A 27,865-nucleotide genomic window follows, 5' to 3' on the forward strand; every position below is an offset into this window, starting at 1 on the left:
TTCTTTCTATATCAAACCTGTAACAACAAAGCTTATTTGCAGGGTAAAGTCCAAAAGAGATGAATTTAAAACTTAACACTTAGTCTTGTCTTTACATTTAACACCATGGTATACCTGCAATAACACAGAAAACCAAACATCCCTCAAGACTTGCTGCAAGCTTGATATCACTGCATATTTGGTCTTTTTCAAAAGGTATTTAAGCTAACTTTGGCAGACAGATTCATTATGTTTACAAATTACTTCTGAATAGAGCAGTTTACCTGCCTAAGTATTTTCTAGGCAGTAAGCAATAAAAATGGTTACACTTCAACAAAAATTAGCTCCCATTTGCAGCAGCAAAAATGAAATATGAACATATGGAAAAAGATTACATAGTAGTCTCACCTCAAATTTTTTTGCTTTAAAATAAGAGAGAAATTTTTCTGCCATTTTTGACATGACATCCATCGCCAATTTAACAAAGCTGAAGGAAGAGTCCTCTAACCAAGAAAAAAGATGGAGAGCACTTACAAGAGTTGTTTATGAGATGACAAAATGCTTCAAAGAACCTATTATAGTACATCAATTCAGACTAACAATGAAAGGTATTTCTGGAAAAAAGACACTCTTCATTAGATCTCTCCAAAGACAGATAACATCTTCAGACTTGAACCCTGTGCATCCAATTTTAGATTTCCTAATAGCAAGTAATTTAAAATTGTAGCTACCATGTATTTCCTTAATACTCAAGACATATGAGTAGGTGGCACTGTATGGTGTTTTGTGCCACTTTAAATCACCATTTAGACATTTATTTAAAAAAAAAACAACATTGTCTTGTCAATAATCTACTGTGAGGAGCTGGGAAAATAATGAGAAGAGAGGCAAGCACAAGCAGTGAATGATGCAGAAAACCCCCATACGAGCTCTCTGAATTCTAACATGGCTAGTACCAAGCTACTGTCCATAAACTCTGCTGAACCTCAAGCAGCTGCCCTTCAAACACCAAAGCACTCCTACATCACATGTCACTGCCAAGGGCTACAGTACAGGACCCAGTACATGCATTGCAAAACTTTCCACACCTCAATCAGCTTTCTCACATACCAGGCATCTTGACTGGCAAGGTTAAAGCTCCAAACAGAGATAGATGCTTTTCTGCTGGCACACATACTCAAACAGCCCCACTCCCTCTTTTTTCCCAGATGAGTCATGGTACTGGAGGTTCCCTGATCTCACACACTGCAGCCCCACCAAAGGCTGTATCAACTTAAGCAAGGGATAGATGGAACCAGTGTAACAATGGGCAACACAAACATCAATCTGTGTCGCACAAGAGTCCTAATAGTTTTCATTTGCTCTAGAAAGCAAATATCACAGCATTATCACCCAGACTTGGTCAAACATGAGTGTTAGGTTTTCCGAGGTGTGACATAGCCAGCAACTTGCTGCTCTCAAGGACAAATGGAACATTTTACTTCCCTACATCTGTGGGGTCTCACCTCCTTCCCTGGGTCTCACCATTTCATCAAACCCTTGGTGAGTGAAAGTGAGCTCACTAATGTGTCAGGAAACTAACTAGAAGAAAAACTAAGCTAGCAAAACAAGGTGTAGGAGGCAATACACAGAGTACCTTAAGATTTTTCTCCAGCAGCTTCAATCGGCTCCACTCAGTCAACAACTTCCTGACCCACTCACACCATGCATGCCAAATGCTCTATTGACAAGTTTTCTATGGTTTGGGCTGGTTCCTTCTTAAATTCAAAAACTTAAAGGCATTTCTATGGAAACCTGCAGATAACATGCCCTACCTAGTCTTTGCTGAATTCCTTTACTTTGTTTTACCCTTAAAAGACTCTTCAGTCCCCCGCTGGAGAAGCATTCAAAATGCTCCCTGAGTAAATAGTACAGGCAAAAACTCAGTATATACAAGTTCAAATCTAAGGCTCTGGATTCATCAGATCTAGAAGAACTCCAGACTTCAGGACTATTAACATGGGTTTTGAAAGATTTTTTTTCACCACCAGCAAAGCTATCTGAAAAAGTCTGTCAAATTAACTACACATGCAAATTTTTTTTCCTTCCTATTTTTATTGTATTCTTCATTTTGGAGAAATTGAAGGCCTTAAAGGGCAGATCTAGTATGAAAGTATGACACTAAGACTGCAGAAGCTTGCCACAGGAAAACAGCCTAAGAGTACAAATAATAACAGAAGAGTACATGAACTGCAACAGTTCCTGTGCATGGACAATCCTCATCCAGAACTGTAAGCACAAAACTGTAGAAGTTGTCACATTGGTACCAGAGCCATCAGGCACACCTAAGCAGGCAACTCTCAGCCAGCCTTAGAAATTCACCATGTGCCTTTAAACCTGGCAAGCCCTCCATCCTCAGCTGAATTTTTTCACTGGGAGCTGATGGACAACCTCACAAGTTACCTCTGTGCCAGAGCAGAGTCAAGCCTGTGTGGGTTTGCTCACTCTAGACTGTAATACTTCTTCAGTCAGATGATGCATTTCCTCTGTATGCTGAATGAACTGTCAGCTCTGCAGCCAGGGACAGCTGTGAGGTTTATTAGATAAAGCACCATTCAAATTTTGACTTGGGGCCTGTAGTGAAGAGAATTAGTATGGGAAAATGCTACTTGAAATGACGCAAATCACCACGTGCCCTTTATGACATTACAGGGTCATTGAGACAAGTTTCATGCATGCCAAAATTTTCACACACTCACTTAGAAGGATATACATTTAATAAACTTAAATGTGAATCTCTTCTGTCCAGTAATTGACTATTAACAATAAAAACAATTGCTACTGTAAAAAAAAAAAAAAAAAAAAAGGAAAATTTTATCCAGAAACTATTTTAAAATTACAGAACTGCAAATGTCACACTGTCCTTGTCTAGGCATCACTTCCGCATTCAGAAGAAGTGTTTCCTTTATTAATATTTCTAACCAGACTTAATGTTTAAAAAGTTTCCTAATGTGCTTCATGATTTCCTTATAAATCACTCGCTTATAATCCACCCTGCAGAACGAACCATCTTTCTTCAAAGCATCAAAGTCATGTAATGCAGTTTCTGAGAAGCAAGACATCCTCAATAGGAAAGGAAGCATCTCATAAAAGGCAGACAGTAAAAAGATATTGAGATTTAGCCAGATTACAAATTCAAACATTTTGTTATTTTATTCAAAATTAATTTTCCTGCTTTAAGGTATTTTTACTGACCCTACAAATACTCCAGCTTTCCTTGACAGCCTATCAGTTTACTAACATCCCAGAGTACAATTGCCTCCAATCAACCAGCTGCTAGGGAAAGTGTCATTTGCGTGTTCTGGCTAAGACATGTAATCAGCTGCTTACAATAACCAAGAACTCCAAACGAATCCCGTTTTCCAAAGATGGAAGTGGTAAAAGCAGCAAAGAGATAAAGAAAACATCATCCTCTGTTCCGACATACAGTATATGTCATATATATATATATATATATATTATATAGTCATATATGACTAAATCCCATGTCACATGAACTGCAAAACAAAAACATTTTTTCCCTGTCAAAATACAAAAGATTGTATCAAATGGAATTTTATTTAGAAACCAGGAGGTTCTCAATCCTGTCCCTCTTATATCAACTGTTGGTTAAGCAAAGAAAAAAAAAAAAAGCCCAAAACACCTCAAACAAACTTATTCAGGTCAGAGAATTGCAGAGACCAAAATATGCCGTTCTTTTTACTTAATTCTAAAAAACACAGATGTGATTAGTATGAAGACGTATTTGACCTGTTTTTCCTAATAAAAAACTTTCCAGTGTTTGCCTCATCTGGAGGAAACTAGACCCTTCTTCAGCCTCTGCTATAGAACACAGAATGGATCTAGAAGCAGATTTTCCACACAAGATTTCTTGGGTTGTTTAGAGGACCAATAACAGATTTAAACTCTTCCAGAAAATTAGTTCTGCAGAAATAAGACACACCACTTCTAAAAGTCATTCCTAAATCCCACTCAACATTGGAAATAACCTCCAATAAGTATCTGCAAAAGGCGAGAGAAGGGATGGACCACAGGGGATTTTCAAGAAACCAAGAGAAAGCTAAGTACAAAATGCAAAGCCAGATGCCTGCTTTAAAAGAAAGCCAAATCCTTTGAGGTCTATAAATGCATTAAAGATGCATCTGCCCATTTTTATCTGTCTCATGATAAGAATGATTAGGGGAAAGCACGTACTCATAATCCTGCCAGAATCCAGAACAGGCCTGCTGCTCAGCACATCTACCTCAGGAGCTTCCCAGCTAAGAACGCCCTTTGAAGGAAGTGCTACAGCACTTTATTCCAGAAGAGGAAGCACTGAGAGGCAGAACTGGGGGATGGGAAGGATGCTCGAGTATCTGCAACTCCAAAGGGAAAGGGGTAATGGATAACCTCTGCACTGCAACAAATACACAGAAGTCCAGGGAAAAGGTAGTATCAAGCCTCCTTCACTGGGAGCATTCACAGCTTTTCATTGTTTTGAGACAAAAGTAAGTTGTCTTCTTTAACTAGGCAGGCTCCTGGACTGTCTAGGGCACTAAGTGAACTATGCCAAACACTGTGTAAGACAGTAAACACACTTAGGATGCTGACTCTTCTCTAGATAAACACATAGAACTGACAACACAGCCACAGTCAGTGGCAGTGGACACAATCCATTTCCCTTCCCTACACTGAGCACTCAGAGTGCCCCCAATGCCAGAGGGAGAGCCAGGACAGAAATGTGGAACAAAGCTCCTGCTATACTCCCTGCCATGAAGAGTCCAGGCTGCTACAGGCCATACAAACACATGGTTATTTATCTAACTTTTCAAAACTTCCCAGTCCTCCTTTGTTCTAAAAAAGCAAGGCTGTTCTAAAAACATTTTCTAATTCAAACAACCCAAGGTCAGGGACAGCATCAGCTTCACTCAATGCAGAAAATTCTTCCAGTAGCCTCTGAAAAGGCAACAAGAAACCCCCAAGTGGTTTGAATGCAAAGGAACTAATAAAGCCCCATTCACCTTGATCTTGCATACAACTTACTTGTTAACTAAACTCCATGACACTTCCACATGGATGCCTCCAAAGAGGCAAGCTGTGATTCAAGTTGTTCTCCTTTGTACAAATTGTACAGCTTGTCTTTTGAGCTGCTGCCCTGATGTCTCAAATGGCATTTGCCGATCTTCTGGCTGGAGCACCAGCAGGGCTTGTTCCTCTGCAAATCCTTCTTACAGGCTAGCTGAAGGTCTGTAGAACCTTCAATACCTGTGTGTTTCCAGACCTTTGTGAGTTCTAGACGTTATCTAAAAGCTTATGAGAGGGAATTGAAGTGTCATTCTGCAGGAAACAGAGCTAAAATCAGATAGCCAGGACAGTTTTGAGGTCCCACCACACGCAGCAAGTCAGGAAAGGTTTTGTGTTAAGCTATACCTCTTCCACAGCAACAACTCATTTTGAAACAGCTACACCGAGAGACAGCACAAACCCACTCATATTTCTGCCACTCATAGTTCTACTTGTGCCATGCACAGAGAGCTTTCAACCTCCCCAGGCACCAGACATGTGAACACCACAGGTCTTTTATGCCAACATGACTCTCCTGCAGCAATGAAAAGGGAGTTTAGGAGTTTCAGAAACACCACTCTCATAGCAGCTTCCTGCAAGAGGCTACTGCTACATCAGTAACAAGGGTGCAAAAGCAAAAATTCTTCATGCACTTATGTTAACCGTGCAATTGTTCAAATAAAAACAGAAGACAACTTGTTTTGCTCAGAAAATGAATCTTTCCTCCAGAGATGAATGCAAGATGACAGAAAACCTTGAAAATAAGCTGTAAGATTAAGAACATTTTCAAACTGAGATAATAAAAGAGACCACCAAGGTTCAGGTGAAAAGAACAAAGTGGAAATGAAGAACAAGACCTTTAAATGCATAGCCTTGGCAGGGCAGAATTTGAAATGGGACACAGAGCTGTAATTGCATGGGCATTTGCTAAGTAGGTCTGCATTTGCTAAGAAGGTCTGTGTATTCTGTTGTGCAAAAGAAAAGAAAACACTCAAGAGATAAGCACTTCAGCCTGCAGAGGGCTTGGATATCTTCCCAGAATTCAGGTCATAAGCAAAGACTCTCATAAGCAATGAAGGGTGCCAGAGCAAACACTTCCAGGTCTGCATTTGCCTGTCTAGCCAAAAATTAAATGATGCAGTTTTTTTCTTTTTACTGGCAAACATGTGATACAAAAGTACAATTAGTGGACAGCAGCTTTACAAATTTCAGTCTCTCACCCACTTTCACTGTTTGTCAACATCATTTTTAAACTACATCTGAACTCTTAGGATATTCACCTAATACTGCAAAAGAAGTCAATGGATTAGTATTAGGCTGTGGTTTCTGGACTTCTGCACGGACATTTAACCACCTGTCTACCACCAGCAACTACCCTCATGTCTCCAAGCAGCAAACAGGAGGGATTTACAGTTAACAATTACCCAACACACCAATGCTTATAAATAAGTTTGCTTAAGAGACAATCTGAAAATCATTTGCATCCAGCGAGGTATTGTTTTATGACCTCTTCAGGCATTACTGCCACCAAGGAAGAGGTTTAAAAGAACACACAAAAGTTGATGGTATCAGCATAAAGCTAGTCCAGCTAGTTCTGACACACAACAAAACAGTCTCTGGAAGATGACAAAAACCCTGCAAACCTTTCCTCACACATAAGCTGCTCTCAAACATCACTGTTTGTACAGCACAGACTAGACTCATCATTCCTTTCAGATCAGGTCACCATCTTCAGAGCTTCTACCAACCCAACACCTGCACTGCTGTAACACAGACCAGCACCTCCACCTGGCCACCAGCCCCACTGAGGTCACCCACAGCACCGAGCATGTGTGCAAACCTCTGCTCCAGTTGCAGCAGGTGCTCCCTGAGACATCCTCCTTGCTGTTCAACTCTCTGGACTCCTCTCCCTTTGGGATAAGGGGCCCAGCATGCTGGCTCTCCAGCTTCCTGCACTGGTAACTGAACACTCAAGCTGCAGGGCTCACAGCCTGCTCCCAACTCCAGCATCCCTCACCTGCACAGAAGCTGACCCAGAGCCCTCCCTTTTCTTCCAGGTAGCCTGGTCACCCAGATGCCTTATCCTGTACCCAGGTCATGGCAGAGCTCTCTGGAGAGCAGAAGGGCCTCTTCTCCAAGGCAGGAACAAAAGCCAGCACACTGCACTGACACGAGGGAGTGCCTGTTGGCAGCAGAGACTGAGCCACAGCCGTGCCAGTGAGCTGGAGCACTCACAGAGGCTCTTACACCTGCTCACATCAGCCCTTTCCCCAGAGGAGATCTAATTCTTCACATGGGTGCTACACACAGAGAACCTTTGAGCCAGGGAAGAAGGAAGAGACAGAGGCCATGTACAGCCACCTGGTCTTTTCACAAGGACACTCCATTTCTCCTGAGGGCTAAACACACACATGCTCTTTGAGTCCAAAGGCTCCCTTTTTCAGCCGTCAGTAAAATAAAACAGACTTTGTAATTGCTTCCTTAAAAATAGTATTAATTGCCAGAACCAAAACTGATTATGCACAAATCTAAGTATTTACACAATTTCTCAGTGCCCCAGTGCACTGTATTAATCTAAGGGTCAAATTCAGAGACTACTGCAAAATGAGATTGCCTCCAAAAAAGCACCATATGCTTTCAGGTCTTGGCAATGTCAGTAAGGTTTTGGTCCTTCTGCTCCTGCTGGTAGCTCCCCAGTTTGCTGGTAACCATCCGTACTTGTTCCTCGTTTGTTCTAACAAAGTACCTGAAGAAGAGTCACACATTTGTAAGAGAAAGATCTAAGAGAACAAGGAAGGGAGGGAACATCTTGTGTCTCATACAACAAAAACAACCAAGGTAAAAAAATAGATCTAATCTGCCATGTAATGAGGTATCATTTTACATATTTTTTGAACTCCACACTTTTCTTTCATTAATAGCATACACAGCTCTGCTACTTACCACGATCCTGAAAACTAGTGCCTTACCCATCTGAGTTCTGTCCTATTTATTATCATCAGTCTTGTGAGGGAGAAGAGAAAAAAGAAGAAAAAAAAAAAGACAAAAGAAGAATCACAATGTGGCTTTCCACTTTGCCCAGAAGGTAATCAGGCAATGTTCTCCCTCTTTAAAACATGCAAATTAAATTATTATACAGTCAGAAGTCAAGATGCCCAAATGTCCCTGTTCTGTGATTAAAAAAAGGCAGAAGGAGTGCACAGGCTCACCTTCTCTTCTTCCAGTGGTCCATCAGCAGAGCAAGATCTGCCAAGAGCAGCTGCCTCCTCCCTTGCTGTAGCTTCTTCACTTACATTTTTATGCCTTCCATCCCGCAAAATAAACCTTCTCAAGCAGCTATATCCAAAAAGCTGCCCATATTTACTCTTATGAAAACAGCAGTAAGTACAGTTCATACCATAATCAGTAAAGCCCAAAACAAAATCATGGCAAAAGGTTGATTACAGCACTCATTACCACAGGCAGTTTCAGCTGTGAAACCTTTTGTGAAGTGGCATGAAAATAGATACTGATTATACATTTGTCAAACTTTAATAAATCCCTTCTAACCTCCCCTCAAAACTGGCAAGCAAAGCAACAATCAAAAGACTGACACCCAATTTCCATGAACAGGCTCACACTTGCAGTGGAAAAATTCTATAACAGCTGGAGACTGAAGTTAGTCAAGGCATAGGAAAGAGTGCAGTTACCTTTTGGTATGGCATAACATTTAAAATACATTTCAATATGTTGAAAATAGTGCCCTTAACTTTATTCTCTAAATGGATGAGCTGGCGTGTTAAACCTGTTACAGGGAACAATTAAGGAAGGATTCTAAAGCCACAGAAAATACAAAGAACTAGGAACACACAACTGTGTGTATTTTGAAAATCAAGCACCTGCAAGTAAATCTAAGGTTTACATTGCAATCCTATTTGCTGCACAACTTTCTGTCAGATACCAAAGCATATTTGTCATTCAAGAAGTTCTACTGCTTTCTTCCTTTCAGAACCATTATTCATTAAAAGAATAAAAACAAGCACCAAAAGAAAAAAAAGCCAAACCAAAACCACACAAAACCAAAACGCCCAGACTTCTCCACCCCCTGCCTACCTGTATCATGTCTATCCAGTTAAGAAATCTGTCAAAACACTCTAAGGCACATCTTCACTGCACCATCAGCTGGGGCTTTCCCTCCCAAAGCGCAGCTCCATCAGCTAAGCCCAGCTCAGTCAGTTCTCCATCTGCACATTCCCCCATCTGCTCCAGAACCACAGCTGTTCCTCTTGCAACCACAGAAAGATCTCATCCAAGGAAGGCATCTGAGCAAAAACCTACCTTAATTAAACTAAAGCTTCGGTGGAACCACACCCTCTGCTCAAGCAATGGCAGCCACACTGAAACTGCCTTCAACCTGCCACATCCACCTTGTAGGTGTGTGGCTGAGATATGACAGGGCCTAAACAACAGAGGTAGGATTATCTGCTCCATGATGATCCCTTTGTGTTCTGCCTTGTGAGACTTGATCCCCATGGTTCATAGGATAAATCTAGGAGACTGGAAACCTGGCAGTACTCGGCACCTCCCTTCTACAAAATACTCAAAAAAACGAGCGCTGTGAGTTTCACCAGGCCTGTGTTCTGACCTTTTACATCTTAATACAACTTACCTTTAACATTCAGCCTATTGTGTTTTCACCAAGATGTTTTGCTTAACTAAAAGCAAAGTATGGTGAAGTTATGAACCCAAAAAAACAACTATCTACACACAACCTGTGCAGATTAGCAAACCAATTACCACTGCAGGTTAGATCTCCTTGTGAGCATGGAGCCATGGAAGTGCACAGAAACCACAAGAACAACAAAGAGGGAACAGAGCAAGTGTTGACCAGGAAAGTTATGTTCTGGTGTTACAGAAAAAAGAGAATGGGATGCAATTCCAGCTCAGTTTCAGTACGGCATCCCCACCATATTTCAGACTTTTTTGCTTGTCTGTTGCGAACAGTTAGAACAAAGTTTGGATTTCTCTGGAAGGGCAGTACTGAGGCTCATTTGGAAATACACAGCAAGGAGACAGGGAAGAATCACTGAATGAGTAATATTGGAAGGGACCACTGGAGATTATCTAGTCCAACCTCCCCACTCAAACAGGGTCTTCCAGAGCACATTACCCAGGAGTGTGCATAGAATGAGAGAGGATCTTGGCAAGTAGCTAAAAAACACAGTTCCTTCCCGTCTTGGGAATGGCACCACCTTTCTAATGACTGCCTGTCTTGGGATGACAAGACCGAGACACTGCCCTTAGCACACTGTAATGCCCATACCTACAACAAAGAAATGCCAATGCTAGTTTTAATAATCCTTATAATAAAACATACTCTACTGCCTTTTGTTTCTAACACAATTACTTCCAAATGTGAAATGCCTTCTGAAAGGCTTTTTTTTTCCCCCCACTCTTATCTTCCAGATAGATCTCTAAAGATTAATACTAGGCTATTTCCATAGAACATATAATTTTACTGTCTTAAGAGGCAAACACCTACTGCACTAATAGTCTCTTATCATTGCAACTCAAAGCTACATCTATTATATGCCAGTGGCAAGTTAAAAAAAGCCTCAGGGAGGAAATCACCAAATCATTAAAATCAAATATGCTTTGAAGAATATTTGGGGTCTGCATTCAGGGGTGGGGAAAGATGTGCCTCTAATTATTTTTTAATTAAATTAACTGCAAGTTTTAAAGTTCAGAGCATTAGAAACTGCTTTGATGTTTCACTTCACATATCAACCTTCTAGCACAATATAAACAGTCATGTTCCCCCATCCTGAGATAAGCTTCCCACCATGTGAACACATTCACATGAATTCAAAAGCAGCTGTCAGTGTAGACAAACCCACAAACTCTAGCCATAAAATAAAACCTTTGATATAATTCTATTAATCACTCTTGCCCATAACTGGGCAAACACAGAAGATCTTTAGAAAGATGTTTCTAAATATGTAACTTCTGTTCTACTGGAATAATCTGTAAGTTATTTACATCCTCCAAGATTTGCATTAAGGCACCTGATCACCCCCCAGTCACAGGAATATGTGGAACAATGTGGAACAGTTTGGATATTTGAATCGCCAGCTGCTATGACAATCAAAGCAGAGATTTCCATCATCAGAGTACCTAAAGCTTTCCTTGCATGTGGGATGACCCCTTCCAGGGGAGCACAGTAAGAGAAGAAAATTTATTCTTCCATAGGATTCAGCTCAGCAGGTGTAAGACTCTTCCCAAAAGCTCCTATGCCCACTGTTGCCAATGGGGGATGGCGTAACAGCAACTGGAAAACCAAGGACACCCAAGAGGAGTGAGCCAAACCAAGGGGGTGCTGTAAATAACTCTGCTGCCTGAAAACACACTTCACAAGTTCATCTCAGGCAGAGTGAGCACAAAGCGGCTTTCTGGTGACAAAACACAGAATTAGACTCCCAGGAACCTCACTATGATTTGGCGATCATAAAGAAGTCAAATTTGCGTTACACAGCCTGCCATGTTTCAAACCAACTTATGTGTATCTTCTGATAGCTGGGCACTTCTTTAGGGTTACTATTTTACAGACAGTTCCATTCTTATTCAGAACTTGAGGAAGGTATATATCAGGAATTACTTCTGTATTTCAGAACAAACCTTCTATCACAGTATCAACACAATCACAAGTGCCCTATGGTTTAACAAACCAAAAGAGAAACCCTGGTGAAATATGCCCTACTAGCAACACAGCCACTTTGATTCACAAAGCATCACTGGCTCTCCACCTTGCCTAAATATTTGGCATTTATTTGGGATAATGTTATATAAGCTGTGATAAGGTCTAAGATGTAGGAACTGTCTACACTGTGAAGGGTAGACAGTGGCTGGCTAACTGGCATCCAGCCTAATCCGGAATATAAAAATCTCACCGTACTAAGCACAGGAACCGTCTGCTTCATTTTACAGATCAATAATTCTGACCAGAGCAGCAAAAAACCAGAAACCCACAGTTAAATCTAATTCATGAAGTCCTGTTGCTCACAGGTTTGAGTCAGCAATAAGAACATTGCCCCAATTATTATATTCTTTGACAACACAGTCTACTGAACATTCACTCAAGAAAAAAAGTTGTAATTTACAGTGCAGAATTAAAAGTCTTATAGAAGATATTTTCTCTAATATACTTTAATTAAAACATGGTGGCTTCAGTTAAGCTGAATTTTATTTTGCTAACATTGTACTATTTTTAAAGCAGTAAAAATACCTCCTAGGCAAGCAAGGGACCAACAAAAGTTCAGAGTAATAGATCACATGGTCAGCTGAACACTAATACCATTTTTCAATTTCTATGAAAACAGACTTGTTCCCATGAAGCCTTAATCAGACCCCAAAGCAATACTGTGCAGTTGGTACAGAGAATGTTTAGAGAAAGTATTTAGATTTATCAGCAATTCTTGTTATAATTGTTATAAGCAATAGCAGTATAAATCACTCTCAGACTTAAAGAAGAAGGGAAAGTAATTAGTACCCTAAGAATAAAGCAAGCTCTTGCTTGGCTAGGACCTTGAAGAAAAAATAAGCAGGAGTGGGAGGGTAGGACATTGTTCAGGAACTATTTTTGACATCGTCATAGAGCCCAAAGAAAAAACTTAAGAAAGATAACTAATGACATAAATTAATTCAACATCATATGCAATGAGAATAGAAAAATGCAATTTAAAATAATGTGATTATCTGATTCAGAGGTTTATCTGACTGATGTCCAGAAGCTTTGCTGTCTCCTCTGACATTCATATGCATATGCAGTAGGCTCTTACCACTACAGTGAATTAGAAGGTAACTAAAGTAATCCAGTATTTTAAGAGTCGCTTCTCCAGGGAAACAACTAAATTACATTACCAAATACAACAAAGGATATTCCAGTCTTTGAACTCTGCAATAGCCCCACTCCATAAGACTATCTTAACCAGCTACTGTGAATTCACTTATTTAGATCCTGAGACCCACTTACTGGGTTCTCTAAAAAAAAACCTAAATTATTTTCATTACAGACAGAATTGATTAAGACTCCTGACATTAATTATCAGCCCACATCCCATATTCTTGGAAGAGGGAAAAGGCATTCCCTTAATTCAACAAATAAAGCGCCCTTGAATATTAAGTTGAATATTCCCAGTTCAACTTCAGTTGACCTGCTAACTCATGCAAAAACTGCAAACTCCCCCTCATATTAGATTTTACATAAAAATTAACGCAAAGGGTCTGGATAAACTTCTATATACAGAAAATCAGACTTCAGAGTTATAAATTCAGTAGAAAAGTAACACTGTGCTAAGTTAGGTTCCAGGAAAGCTGAGAGTATCATGACCAGAATAAGATTTCTTTAATGAAAGATCAAGTTCCCCTTAATAAAGCAGATTTCTCTTGTGCAGGTTACATGGGAGTCTGGTTACTGCTTGCCTCAGGTTGCCTGCACAAATAATGTTTCCCTGGCTCTGCTGCTCTTACACTGCCAGCACTCATATGTGGGTGCCTAATGGAGCAACTGCTTCAAGCATGAACTTCAGGTTCAGCTGTGTATTTTTCCACATAAGATATCAATCCAACGAGCAGAAATATGAACAGGCAATTTTTCAGCCTGCACTTACAGCAAGACACATATAATACTTTCTCTCCCTTCTTTCTATCAGAGCTCCTAAAAGACACCAGAGTCACAAATCAACTCACCATCTCAAAATTACTTTTACCATGCCTCACTTGTATGCAGGATAATTTACTCCAGTTTGCTCTCAGCAGTTGGTAAGTGCTCATATTATCCTTCAAGAGCTTGAGCACGTCTTGTATACAAAGATTCCTTCCTCCTGCTCCTCCTTCACTATCAAATATAAAGGTTATACCTATTTCTAGCTTTCAGCTGCCAAGTCCCTGCCACATGGAGAGTTAGGGATTTATTTTAGCAATTTTCAGGAGCATCCCCTTATTGCAGCATTTACCCCAGCTATATCACAGCCATCACATGGGTCTAATTTTTGGATCCAAGTACTCCTTGTGATGGAAATGGGCAGCCTGTAAGTGTGACAGGATTAAAAAGAACTTTCCTCCTGCTCATATTTCTGTTCCTTGGTCTTCAACACTTGGGTTCAACAGTCTAGCCTGACAGATCCAGAAGCGCTTCTGCAGAAATGTTCTCTGTCCACTGCTTTTCAAAGTTAAACACACATGTATGGCAACAAAAAAGGGGATGACCATTCCTTAAGTCCCCAGTCTGGAAAGCTGGGCAATCAGTTCCTGCAGCTGGCTACAGCACACACCTGCTGTGCACTTTAGGCATACCCTAGGTCACTTGTGACATGCCAACTTTTCTACTACTTGCCAGCTAATTAAAGACGCAAAAAAAAATGCAGTTGAGGGGTTTTTTACACATTTTATCGTAAAGGGTAACATAAGACACCTGTCTATGCCTATACTACACAACCCTTCCATACATCAATAATATAATAAAAAGATTGTAATACAGTAGTTCAAATTACATCTGTTTCGAAAATTTGCACTGACTCATGCTAATCTCAATAATACTGACCCTTGAGCTTACTCATTCAAAACATGAGGAGAAACAATGCAGACCAATTCTCCCATTATGCAATACACAACCACCAAATTCTTAATCTTTCAGGCAGTGCCAAGGAATATGCCAGTTTCTGTACACATAATCACAATGGGTCATGCTGAAATCCCTAGTGCAGTTGCTGGAGTTTATATGGGTTTACCAGATGCTTCTCCTATGAATTCTCAATTAAGTGAGCAGCTCTGAACAAAAAGACTCCCACAATCTCACCTTATGTATCTAAATCAACACACTAAATAAAGTTGCTGGTGGATGAACAGCAAGATGAGCAGGCTTTGATCTTGAGGAGGCCAATTCTTCAGAAGAGAGCAATGCACTAGGAGAAAAATAATGCTCTAAATGAAACATCTGACCTAAACTCTTTCAAGTTTACAGGCTAGTGTGACCAAGGCACAACTGTACAGAAGAAGTCACTGAGAAGAAGTTCTCTACAACAGAGGTTATTAACCACCAAAAAAGGCATTAAGCTACTTGTGAAGTATTAGCAAGTCTGTTCTATTACAAACTTTACTTCAAGGGGGACAAGTCAAATTGTGGGATTCCTGCTTCAGCAGAAATAAAATTAAGTAATTAAATATTCGGCAAACTATCACGTTGAGTCAGAGAAGAAATTGATAGTCAGTTTTTATTATTACCAATTAGGCTTTAGAGAGCCTGTATTGATTGTGTACTGCAAACACAAGATACAAGGACTGTGCACTGTGAGGAAGTGTATAGCATGGTTAGACTGTGCATGTATGCAACTGACCACACCTTGGGTCAGTGAGGAGACAGATAACAATAAAAACAGTCCTAATTAGGGACAACAGCGATATCTATAAAGGATTAGAGACAACTGCCTTTATAATTTGCCCCGTGCATTATTTTATGTAGTTTATGAAAGAAACATACTTGCAAACAGCATTTTCTACAATTACTTAGTAGGTAAAGAGTGAGACAGAGAAGCTGACAACCAGCACACCAAGTACTCCTACATAGCCAACATCAACGTTTGATACATCCTCAGAGGCAGATGAACCACTGCTGCTTTTACTATTATTTTCAGCACAGCACAGATTCCTCTGCATACAGGAACACAAATTCCTCTCCAACACACACACAGATGAGTAACTAGAAAGCATTCTTAATTGCTACATAAATCACATGTGGCTACTTAGCATAGCCAAATACATGTCTGCATAGGAAGCACTCTCCTCAAAACTGTCTGCAGTATTTCATCAACTCACAGAACAGCAAGCATGCCAAAAGGAAAGCAGCAATTACTCACCCCAAGTCAATTCATACCTGTCTACAGAAATGCGTGGGCTTTGATACAGGCACCTGAACCCATACAAAAGCCTGACCATGCAGTAGTTGGATAACTGCTGCACTGAAACTGGGGGGATGACAGCATCCTGGGCTAGCTTCAGTCCCATCAGGGTACAACATCTGTGGGACTGCTGGTTGCAAGACCTTTCCTGAATGTCGGTCTCAAAAGAAAAATCCACATGTGTGCATCAGATTTATATATATATAAATCTAAATATTTTGTGTGTATATATATATATATAGCTAACATATATTTTTTTCAAATGTGAGCACGCATCTGTAACAGCCCTACTATTTCTACCTAAGAATGAAGTGCAGGGTACACTGAGTAGCCTGGCCCAATCTACTGCCTGAACATTGGCTTTATCCATGAGGAGAGCTGAACAAGAGACCTGTTACTCTCATGTCTCTCTTCACAAAGCTTACATTGCTTGTTTTGACTTTCTAGTATAGTGTCACAGGAAAATGCTGTATTACATACCAAGCACTTAATCAAAAAAATCTTTGTTAATCAGTTTATTTAGAATCATAGAATATCCTGAGTTGAAAGGGACCCATACGGATTACGAAGGTCCAACTCCTCACCCTACATAGGACACCCCAAAAATCACGCCATGTGCCTGAGAGCATTGTCCAAACGTTTCTTGAATACTGTCAGGCTGGTGCTGTGACCACTTCTCTTGTGGGGCTGACTACCCTCTGGGTGAAGAACCTTTTACTGATATGTAGGTTGAGCCTCCCCTTGACACACTTTAAGGCCATACCCTTGAGTTCTGTCACTGGTTACAAGAGTTAAGACATCAGTATTTGCCCCTCCATTTCCCCTCATGAGGAAGTTGAGACAGCAAAGAGCTCTCCCCCCAGTCTCCTGTTCTCCAGGCCGAAGTGACCTTCCTCACATCTCATACACCTTTCCCCTCAAGCCCCTTCAACACCTTCACTGCCCCACTTCAGACACTCTCCAATAGCTTAATATATTCCTTACACTGTGCCCACTGCTTACAGTTTTGGGGAACATCTTCCTTACATTGCCCAAGACTGCACATCACTCAAGGTGAGGTCCCAGTGCAGAGCAGGACAATCCCCCCCTCTCCCTTTCCCAGCTGGTGATGCTGTTCCTGATGCCTCCCAGGGCACAGCTGGCCCTCCTGGCTGCCAGGGCACTGCTGACTCATGTTCAACTTTCCCTTGACCAGGACCTCCAGGTCCCTTTCCACAGAGCTGCTCTCCAGCCTTTCATTCCCTGGTCTGTCCATACATCCAGTGTTGGGGATGTTGTCCCATCCCAGGCGCAAAACTTGTCATTTGCCCTTGTTAAACTTCACACAGCTGGCTGATTGCCCATCTCTCTAATTTATCAGTGTCTCTATGCCTTTGAGAGACTTAACTCCTCTCAATCTAGTGCCATTGGCAAATTTATTTTGTATTCCTTCCAGTCCTGCATCTAGAATTATCATAATTAATGTCATTAATGAAGATGTGGATAAGCTCTGGGCCAAAGATGGAGCCCTGTAGAACTCCATGAGAGACCAGCTGCCAGCCTGTAATGTTACCCCATTCCCTCTGACCCTTTGTGCCTAACCCATGAGCCAGTACTGTTTGCAATTGTTAATTCAGCACTGGTGCCGCTGACTTTTTACAGAAGAGACAAACTAGCATCAGTTTCTACTTCTAGTTTTTCTTTGTAATTTTGTTCTTGCAGTAGTTAAACATTAATCAGCAAGGTCCTCTCCCAAAATGGTCTAAAGAAAACAGTGTAGAGATTAAGAGTTACTCATCTATCTGAATACTACCTGCTGCTGGTGCTGCACTCATGACACAAACATGACATCATGTTTTAGTGACCTGAACTCTAATTAGGATAGTATGTTAATCATCTCTCCTAAACCTGTTTCTTAATTTTTTGTGTGCACTAGTAGTTACTATTTGATATAGTTAAGTCCTCAAAATTTAAACCGATGATTCCAGGAACCAACTGTGATAACAAAGCAGCATACGTCAATCAGCATCCTCTGCACAGAGCATAAATCTCATCTCACCTCCAGAGGCTGTCAGACATCAGCAGGGGACTTAGAGTTCACCACAAAAAGGCATCAAGCCCCTCCAAGTTAGTGATGCACACATGCCACGTCAAGTGCTCCAAGAGAAGAGTGAGGCAAAAACACAAAATAAGGACCACTAGTTTACTGCCACAGTGATGTGGGCTTAAAATAGACAATCTCTATCCTACTCATTCCTTCAGCTCTTAACTTTCAAGTATTTCAGTTGCGACAATGTTTATCCCATAATATTCACTGACTGCCAAATGGATTAAAAAAAAAAAAATTACTGGATATTTTTAGTTGCTTTTTTTAAAGTAAGTTTCACGACTACATGTCAAACACAAATCTAAACTTTTTGGCTCCAAAGCAAGCCTATAATTAGAAACCTCATTTTTTCTGGTAGTCAGGAGAGCCATTTTCCCTAGGGAATGTTACTAAAAGGAAACCCAGGAAGAGTCGTCGTAATGGCCAAACAACGTGAAACATTAATAATGGACACTGGTAACACAAAGACGTCCTAACGAGGCTTGAGCAGCTACAAATCGCATCTTACTACTAGAAACTGCTTCCTTCCCAAATCAAATGCTTTTTTTTATGGTCTCTCTTCCTCTCAATTACATGCCTCGACTTACTGTGTAAATTAATCTGGAAGAAACCTAAAAAGAGTTGTCTGTGTCCAGAAGTTGGTCCTACTTCTTCCCATTTTCACCAGTTCATCCATTAAAAAAAAAAAAAAACAAAAAATTGCTATACCTTTCCCTTCAAACCTTCTTCTCCAACAGTGAAATGCGAGATTGCTGATTACCTTGTCAGGACTGGTCAGGGATGAGACTGTCACCCTCTGCCTTTTGCCTTTCCCCTTTACACCTCCTCTGCTCTTGTCTATCTGCTTTCCATTTCCAGCTTTTTTATTAATTTCCTTTCCCATCACCATTACCACAGCTGCAAATTCCACTAACATGCAGAAAAGACAGCTACAAAGCCAATGCCATGGCAGGGGGCACTGGGTGAGGGTGCAGGGGAAGGAACCTAGCAGGACTGGAAGCCATGAAAACAAAGACCAGTAAGGGGAAGAGAGAGGGAGAAATCAGACCTCTGACTGGGAAGGACCAGTGTTGACAGTGAAGCAATGAGGACATTCTTGGGTGCAGAAGGAACACGTGCATTTTTTGAAACTGCCAACAGAAGAGACTGCATTTTTCTTGTAAACACTTTTACAGAGCCCTGTATGAAATGGTTGAAAAAAAGAGCACACAGCAGCATTTTGGGGGTTTTTTTCCAAAGAACAGAGCAGAATCCAAGTGTCAAACTTCCCATATCCAAGCCATTTTGTGGGAGACATCAACCAGAACTCTCTCACATTTTGAGTGCAAACTATTCACAATTCAGATGCTGAACAGAACCTGCAGGACTGGCCCTCTTGCTGGGATCCATGACCTTCATAGCACTGCCAGCTCCCAAAGCAAGGTTTCCCAAAGCACAGTGATGTCCTGTCTCACAGATTCCTCACACATAAGGGCAGAGAGAGAGATTGACTACAGCCTCTTTTCATGTTTCAAACCTTTACAGTTACAGTGGTAGGGGCCCTCAAACAGAACAGACAGAACCAAGCACAGGGACGTCTTCAGGTTTTTGCAGTCATCCTGCAAAAGGCATGAACTCAGCATGGCTTGGAACTAACCCCTACAATGCTTGAAAGGCCACCGTCCATTGAAATACCTGAGAAAGGAAAAGTAATGCAAGGATTTACATCAACCCTGCTCAAGGTGGGATAATTCAGGGAACTGGCATGTGGAAGGAAAGAGCAGAAAACATACACAGGAAGATGCACATCCCTCCAGCATATGGTGGGGCTTGCAGCAGCAGCAGGCATGACTGTTTTCAATTTTCCTGAAGGATGGGGGTGGGTGGGAGGAAATAGGGAGAAAGGGGTCAGTTTTCAAAAGTTTGCCAAACATCCTATTTTGGTATTTTCTCTACAGGGAGTGGACAATTTCCAAAGGCTTGATCATAGAGAAGCACCCATCTGATCTTGCAAAAGCCTATGTACATGGATAACTTTACCTCACATGAGTAGTCAGACTGGCAGGACAAAAACATTTACAGTTCTGCTTTTTTTTGTTTATTAAATGACTCATTGCAAGCATGAAATAGGGCCACAGTAAGCTTCATCTAGTCTCTGACACTCAAATCTTACAAGAGACAAGGATAAGAAACCTTAAATAAAGCTAAACTTTCAGGAGCAATACGACAGCAAAAAGCAAACTGCATTTTTAGTCACACTTCCCTCAGACTGAAGTTATTATTCTTGCTAAAGAAATAACTTTGGGGCTACTGCTGAACCCATACTGTCTATTATATGATACAATGGTTTTATGCTTCAATTTTCTTTTAGAAGTGGTATAGAGAGAGGAAGAGTTGTCTAAATATTCAGCCACTCTAGAGATTAGGCATCCTAAGCAAAGACCAAAGGTACTATCACAAAAATTTTACACCAGAAGTGCAGTCAATTCATTAATCCTGTCTCAGTTGCAGAATCTGGTGTATTTAAACCCATCCTTGCCCAATGAAACAAAGACAAAAATTCATTACTAAAGCTAGTGAATTTCCTTTTCTCTTTCTTTCCTTTAGAAATCCATACAAAACAAGGCAAAACACTAGTACTGAGTTTTTCTGCAGGCACAGCTGCAAACCAAATGCTCTAAGCCATTTCTTCCTTGCAAGCAAGGGGGCAGAGGGAACTAAGACAGAAGGATAAACCTAACTGCCAGCACTTGAAACTCTTCTGCAAGAAGAGAAACCCACACTGCAAAACTTAATATTTGTGTAGTTGAGAAAGACACAGAAACAATAACTATCAGCTCCCCTCTTTTCTCTTTGCTCAAGGGGACATAGTATGCATTTTTTAACTAAACCTCAAATACAAACCAAAAGTAACATCCTCATCCCTACAAAGAGGCTTATTATGACTGTTATTGCTGGAAGGGGAAACTCACTCTTACTGGCCACATGACTGTTGAAATCTACATTCAGCATTGTTTGGAAGTTTTTTTTCTTTTCTCTATAAATCATCAGTTGAGAGCAACTGGTAGTAACTTCATGACTAGAAATACTAGCTGAGTATTTCTGATGCTGCAGAATCAGCAATACAGATTAATTTGTTCCAGCCTAGTAAATTCATACTTAAATATGTACCCTGCAACACCTCACTGCAGTATTACTTTAGGAAGCGTGACTAGAGCAGAATATAAAATTTTAGTTATGGGAGTTTTTTTTTGTGTTTTTCTTCCAGTCACTCTTGCTTGGAAATGTTAACACCACACACAGCAATTTACACATTTGCACAATATACTACTTATAGAGTTATGTATACTACTACTTATACTATATTTAGGAACACAACTCATACAATAGCATTAGAAAGATGTGTATGTTTTTAGGATTTGAATTAAGACATGGGCCCTCTCACACGTCACAATACAGTAGCTGCACAGAGGACAGCAGTCAGCTATCTATTCATACAGTGCTATCACACCAGGATCCTCCTCTCTAAGGGGCAGGTGGGAGCCAGATGGGGCACAGGTCACCAGATGAAGTTCAAGGACACTCCACAGCACTCAGCAGCTTCCAGAGAACACCTGAGGTTAGTGGGAGGCTAAAACTCAAAATGGATGAGAGAAAAACAAATGCTGAGGAGCGATGTCAAGAGAAGTACCCTGAAGAAGCAGCCATGACCTGATACACAGCTAGGTATAGGTTCCCAACCTATTTGCTCCAAGTGCCTAAGCTCAGGTGTAGGAAGAGGGTGTGTCCAGGCTCCCTGCCAGACTTTGCAAAGGAAATTAAAGCTCAAGAGAACCCTTGCACTTCCTCAAATGGGAGCAGGAGTTTCCTGAGGGGCAGCTAGAGGGTTTCAGTTTTAAGCAAATCACAAATGGAACATAACCTCAGAGAAACAGAAACCAAGACTGGCTTTCTGCAGCAAAATACAGCCTACAGGAATGGCTGTGGGCAACAGGTGACGTTTTTTGACAAGTGCCACATGTGGACCAAGGAGCAGCTGACATAACCAGGCTTTCAAAAGCAAGTTTATAACCAGGTCCCCACAGTAGCAGTTAGTATGTTTCATACTAACACTGAAACCCATTGGGAAAACTACTAAGAGTTTGTAGAGAGAAAGAGACAGTGAACAGAAAGAAGGCACTGATGCCGGTGGGAGCAGATGAAGAAGTAGCAGCATAAACAAAACATGCTTGCTTGCCCATAGTTTCCAAAGACACCATCCATCTCTACAATGAGATCCTGTGCTTTGGAAAGAGAGAAATGAGGGAGGATAGACTGCTTACCTAAAAAAGTGTGATTTACCCTATATGGTTTAATGACTCCTCTGGGTCGGACAGGTCCTCCGCTGAATTTCAACGCTGCCCGCACAAGGGGCAAAGCTTTGCTTTGTATTTAATCAGTTCTTCACCTCAAAGCCCCACTTGCCTGAGCCTGAATGCTTTAAACCAAGCCACTTAAACACTTCAGAGGGCCTTTCCCTGCTAACAAACCAGCTGAAGAGGCTGTCATTCACCTTGGAATGAGCTCCGAAAGAGCGGGGAGGCAGACCCCGCAGAGGGGGCAGCGGGGCCGACTGGCAGTCACCACCGCACGAACCAGCGATTTCTGAGCACATTCCTGCCCGCCAGGCAGTGGGGTCCCTCGGCCCCAGAGGGGCCCGCGGGCAGTGGGGTCCCTCGGCCCGGCTGCCCAGAGGGGCCCGCGGGCAGTGGGGTCCCTCGGCCCCAGAGGGGCCCGCCGGGCAGTGGGGTCCCTCGGCCCCAGAGGGGCCCGCCGGGCAGTGGGGTCCCTCGGCCCCAGAGGGGCCCGCCGGGCAGTGGGGTCCCTCGGCCCCAGAGGGGCCCGCCGGGCAGTGGGGTCCCTCGGCCCCAGAGGGGCCCGCCGGGCAGTGGGGTCCCTCGGCCCCAGAGGGGCCCGCCGGGCAGTGGGGTCCCTCGGCCCCAGAGGGGCCCGCCGGGCAGTGGGGTCCCTCGGCCCCTGAGGGGCCCGCCGGGCAGTGGGGTCCCTCGGCCCCAGAGGGGCCCGCGGGCAGTGGGGTCCCTCGGCCCGGCTGCCCAGAGGGGCCCGCCGGGCAGTGGGGTCCCTCGGCCCCAGAGGGGCCCGCCGGGCAGTGGGGTCCCTCGGCCCCAGAGGGGCCCGCGGGCAGTGAGGGTCCCTCGGTCCGGCTGCCCAGAGAGGCCCGCCGGGCAGTGGGGTCCCTCGACCCCAGAGGGGCCCGCCGGGCAGTGGGGTCCCTCGGGCCCAGAGGGGCCCGCCGGGCAGTGGGGTCCCTCGGCCCCAGAGGGGCCCGCGGGCAGTGGGGTCCCTCGGCCCCAGAGGGGCCCGCCGGCGGGGCCGCTCCGGTGACCCCGGGCCGCACGGGACCCCGCTGGAAGCCCGCCGAGGGAAGCCTGCCGAGGGAAGCCCTTCCCGGCCGCCTCCGCCCGCTCCGTCCCGGCGCCCGGGCGGGTCGGCGGGTCCTTCCCCGTGGGGGAGGGGGCGGCGGACACGTGGAGGCCGAGCCGGAGGGAGCCGGCCCGGCACAGCCGCCCCTCAGCCCGGCGCACGGCACTTACTTGTGGGGCGGCGCGGCTCTTGCCCGGCGGCCTCCTGAAGAAGGAGGTGCGCGCGGTGAAAAAGAACTCCTCGGACTCTTCCTCCTCCAGGCTGCTGTACCCGCTGCTCATGCTGCTGGTCCAGGTCATCGGCGGCGGCGGGGGCTGCTGGTGGTGCTGGGGCCGGGCGGCGGAGAGCGCCGTCCCGGCCGCCGCATGGGGCCCCGCCGCTGCCGCTCCTCGCCCAGCCCGCGGGGTCCGGGCGCGGGAGGAGGAGGAGGAGGAGCCGCGGCTCCGGCGGCCCCGCTCCCGCCCTCGCTCCGCTCCTTCCTGCCGCGCCGGCTCCCGGGCAGCGCCGCCCCCGCCCGCCCGGCCAGCAGGTGAGCCTGGGGAGCTCCTTCCCGGCCGGGTCCTGACCCGCGGCCCCGACTCCTGCCGGCGCCTCCGCACCTCCGTGCTCTTTCCCAGCTACTTGCTGAAGTAAGAAGTTCCCAAACTTTTCCCTAGTAATTATCCAGTTTCGCTCTTCTATGCACGGTAAAGAATAGTCATTTAAAAATGACGGACGGCAAAATAATGGGGAAAGCTTTTCCCTTGCAGTTGTTCCGGCAATCCGTGAATTCCGGCTCCGCGACCGCGCTGAGCAGTGGCAGGCTCCAGTTCCGCAGCCGCGGCTGGGGCCGCTCCGCGCCATCACCAGCGCACGGACTACTACTACTACAACGGAATCCATCGCCCCAGGCTTGTGAAGACTCACCAGGGATTAGATATGTGTGCAGATAGCAAGAATAGCCAGATCTGCAACTGGAAAACATATTTAAAGCACAAAAGTCCTAGTAAGACATAAGGGAAACATCAGACTCATCACTACTGGGGAAATGACAGACAATGCCTGAAGGCCAGATCACTCCGTAATTACCTGCCTCAGAGTCTCATGTCTTCCCTTAATTTATCTAAGGCTAGTCACTGTCACCGACAGAATACTGGGTTTAAGGTACGGCTTCCTAAAACTGTGCAGCTGTCCGTAAAAGCAGATTTGCCTTTCCTGCACGCCCTTAGCCCGGTGCTCCTGCTGTCCCCTGTGCCACAGCGGTGGTCCCATGGGGGGAAGTGAGTCACATCAGCATTTGCTGCCGGAGCAAACCCCTGAGACATGGGGATGAGAAAGATGATACCTTTCAGCAACAGCACAGCCTCACATTAAATATATTTGAAGTTGTGCGTTTACACACCAGTTCCCCTGGTCTCAGTGCTCAGATATAATCTGGGACACCATTAGCTAACATCCCCTTTCCCTCTCCCTGATCCCCATTTCGCTGGTCCCTCTCACACCACACACTCCTCATCTGCTGCACGTGGCTGTTCCTATCCCAAGCAGGGACTGGGTCTGTTTCTGCCCGTAGGTGTTCTTCCTGGCCTTTCATATTGATAAAGTCACCTCAAAACCGGCAAAACAACTCACACTGAGAACTAAACCCGGTCAGTCAGTTTGGGAGGTATTAAATCCTTACTTTCCCATCAACTCTGATTCTTCCAGATTTTTGTATGGAGTTTGGCATCTGGCAGATTAGAAGGTTGCATAGCTTTTAAAAACAAATAATTGAGTCTAACAGAATAGATGCAGATGTGTCAGCTCTTGAGCCTACTTACTGGCACTGTAAAGCACCGTGGTATGCAAGATAGCTGTAACTTGAATGCCAAGTTACTTGAATGCGACTAAAACGTATTAAAATACTTTGCAGTAGACAAACAAGCTTTGTGTTACCTGGCTCGCTGAGCCTAGACCCATGCCAAAAGGAAGTCACACCAGAGATCTGCTGGGCATAACTCTGAACCTGTCCAACACCCAGTAACTCCAGTTTACAAAACTTTTGGAAAAAACATCCCTGTCCATGATCACAGTTAAGGTGAAGGATTTTAAGTGGCTCCAGTGTAATTAAAAATGGCATTTGTGCTTTCAAACTATGAAAGTATTTTTATATATTATCTGCCGGCACACTTGATGGACTCCCAGCAACAAGAGGCACTGTGTGTATAGCTTGTTTGCTTGGCTGCAGTCTCAAACCTGATAGTGTGTGGGTGGAACATTAAGCTGGCAAAGAGGATCATGGAGACAAAAAGCTGCTGCAACAGAGCTCAAATTCATCTTTGCAAGATCAGTTGCCAGTCCTGGGCTCAAGTTTGTATATTCCCTGGCAGCAAGGCACGGCATTCACCTCATCTGTAAAGCATCATTTATATTGATAACACCAAGTTCACATTATTATTTTCTTTAGCTGCAACAAAGAATGATGAAGAAAACATATCTAAGTTTTCTGTGATATATTTTCCAATATGAGTTCAGTCCTCCACTTTAGCTCAGTTTTCAAGCCTAGTACTTTTGGCAAGAGATTTTTCACTTTAAATTTTTTTCAGACATGGCACTAAACCAAATAATTCACATCAAGGTACAAACAGATGTGATGCCTTTCAGTGTTGAGTTGTTTGGTTCTTGAAAGTAACATACCCAAAACCAAGGATTTTTCAAGAGTGATACTTAAAGATTAATTGGTACCCCTGTGGATTTCACTGTCCCCTGGCTACTCTCTGCCCATATTTTTAAGGTTCCTATCCCCTGACAAGTACTTTTCCACATTCACAAACTGACTTTTTAATCTTACCTAGGTAAGATTCAATCAAAACTCTTTGTTAGGTACTGCACTGAAGCCTCTACTCTACAACACTTGAACTACTTTTAGTTTGTTCTGACAGGCCTCTTAGAAAGTCAACAAAGAAAACACAAAGAGCACTTCATAATGAAAATGGATGAATGATTAGGTAAAAAAATATTAACTTAAAAGCCAGGAATGGCAGAGGAGTGAGATTTGAAACACAGAGCATTACGATGCTCTTAATCTGTCCTTCTCAGAAATAATTCAATCCCATGGGAAATTAAGCTGTCAATCAGTTATCATAGGGTCATACAGGCAGTTAGCAAGAAGAGTAGATGCCTTTTTTTAGATTTTTTTTTTAGACAATCTAAAATCATCTAATGATTTTAGATGAATCGTTAAGTTCAAGTAGCAAGCACTATAAATGCACCCATGAAGAAAAGGAGAATTAACTTTTTTTTTAATTAAAGCTTGATGACATAGAATTTCATAGTATTTTTAAACTGTAGCCAGTTAAAAGTGGTGGCTCAAGAAACACAACCTAAAATAGCAATAGGCACTCTATTTCAAAGCAAGAATCTAATTAATAAAATATAAATAAAAAGCAATCACAGACAAAGATAACCTGTGTGACATACAGTGATTCGTTGTGTAGGAGAAAAAAAATCATTTAAATGACTGTTCCTTTCTATGATAAAATTCAGTTTTAAATCACTTTGTGGTTTTGGAGAGTCAGCTGAGAGAAATGAAATATCAAGCATAGCTTCCAGAGAAGTGAAAGCTGACTTCCTAAATGGCAAAACACTTTCATGAACCAGGCAAGAATTAGGACTTTGAACTACCCTAACTGAAATAACCCTTACAACCAGACATCAAATAGCACAGACGTGGATTGCTTCACAAGGTCCTGCAGCTTCACTGCTTTATTTGTATTAAAATATCACTTTATTGAAATGATCACAATACCACAGGAAAGTACGGTTGAACAGGATTACACGGATTATTAGTTCAGTCGATTCACCTCCTGCTCTGAAGAAGAACTAAGTACTTTACACCATGCCTAACAGTCCTTTAGCTAAATCATTCTTAAAACACTGCATGGGGACTCTTTTTGTTTCTCCCATTCTTCTGCTTCCCAGACTAAACAAAGGGACAACTGATAAAACATCCTATAGAGTTTACATTAACACCATGACCAACTGCATGATATTTACATGTTTCTCAGCCCTCTGACAGAGAAACTGGGAGGACTCATTGAAATGGGAAAGCCACAAAACATTCTCTTGGCCAATAATTCTGCTTTGAGGCTCGGCACCGAGACACTCACTTCTGCACACAAGCCTTGGTCTTCTCTCCAGGCTTGTGCCAGACTACACCAAAAGGCATTGAGTCAAAGGAGCAGGAAAGGAGAAAGCAAAGTAGGGCATGGGCTGGCAGGTCCTGTAGCATATAAGACTACATTTCTGTTATAGTTTAAAAAGTAATGTGGAGATCTCAAGAGAAGAATTCCTCCTTTTCTACTTCCCCATTTCAGTCTCCCTTGCTGAAATCCTGCGAGGGTGCTTGCATGCTCTGGCCAGCAGG

General features: G+C 43.1%; 1 protein-coding gene across 1 annotated transcript in view; it reads right to left on the bottom strand.

Annotated features, from left to right (window-relative positions):
• Positions 1-23,936, bottom strand: part of RASSF3 (Ras association domain family member 3) — a 52,076-nt gene extending 28,140 nt beyond the window's left edge. Inside the window, exon 1 of the mRNA XM_056515952.1 lies at positions 23,652-23,936. Within this exon, the coding sequence (XP_056371927.1) occupies positions 23,652-23,780 (129 nt within the window). The 5' untranslated portion in view covers positions 23,781-23,936. The remainder of the gene's footprint in view (positions 1-23,651) is intronic.
• Positions 23,937-27,865: the final 3,929 nt, after the last annotated feature.

This window comes from Oenanthe melanoleuca, chromosome 1A, assembly GCF_029582105.1.
Source record: "Oenanthe melanoleuca isolate GR-GAL-2019-014 chromosome 1A, OMel1.0, whole genome shotgun sequence".
In the NCBI taxonomy this organism is placed as follows: domain Eukaryota; kingdom Metazoa; phylum Chordata; class Aves; order Passeriformes; family Muscicapidae; genus Oenanthe; species Oenanthe melanoleuca.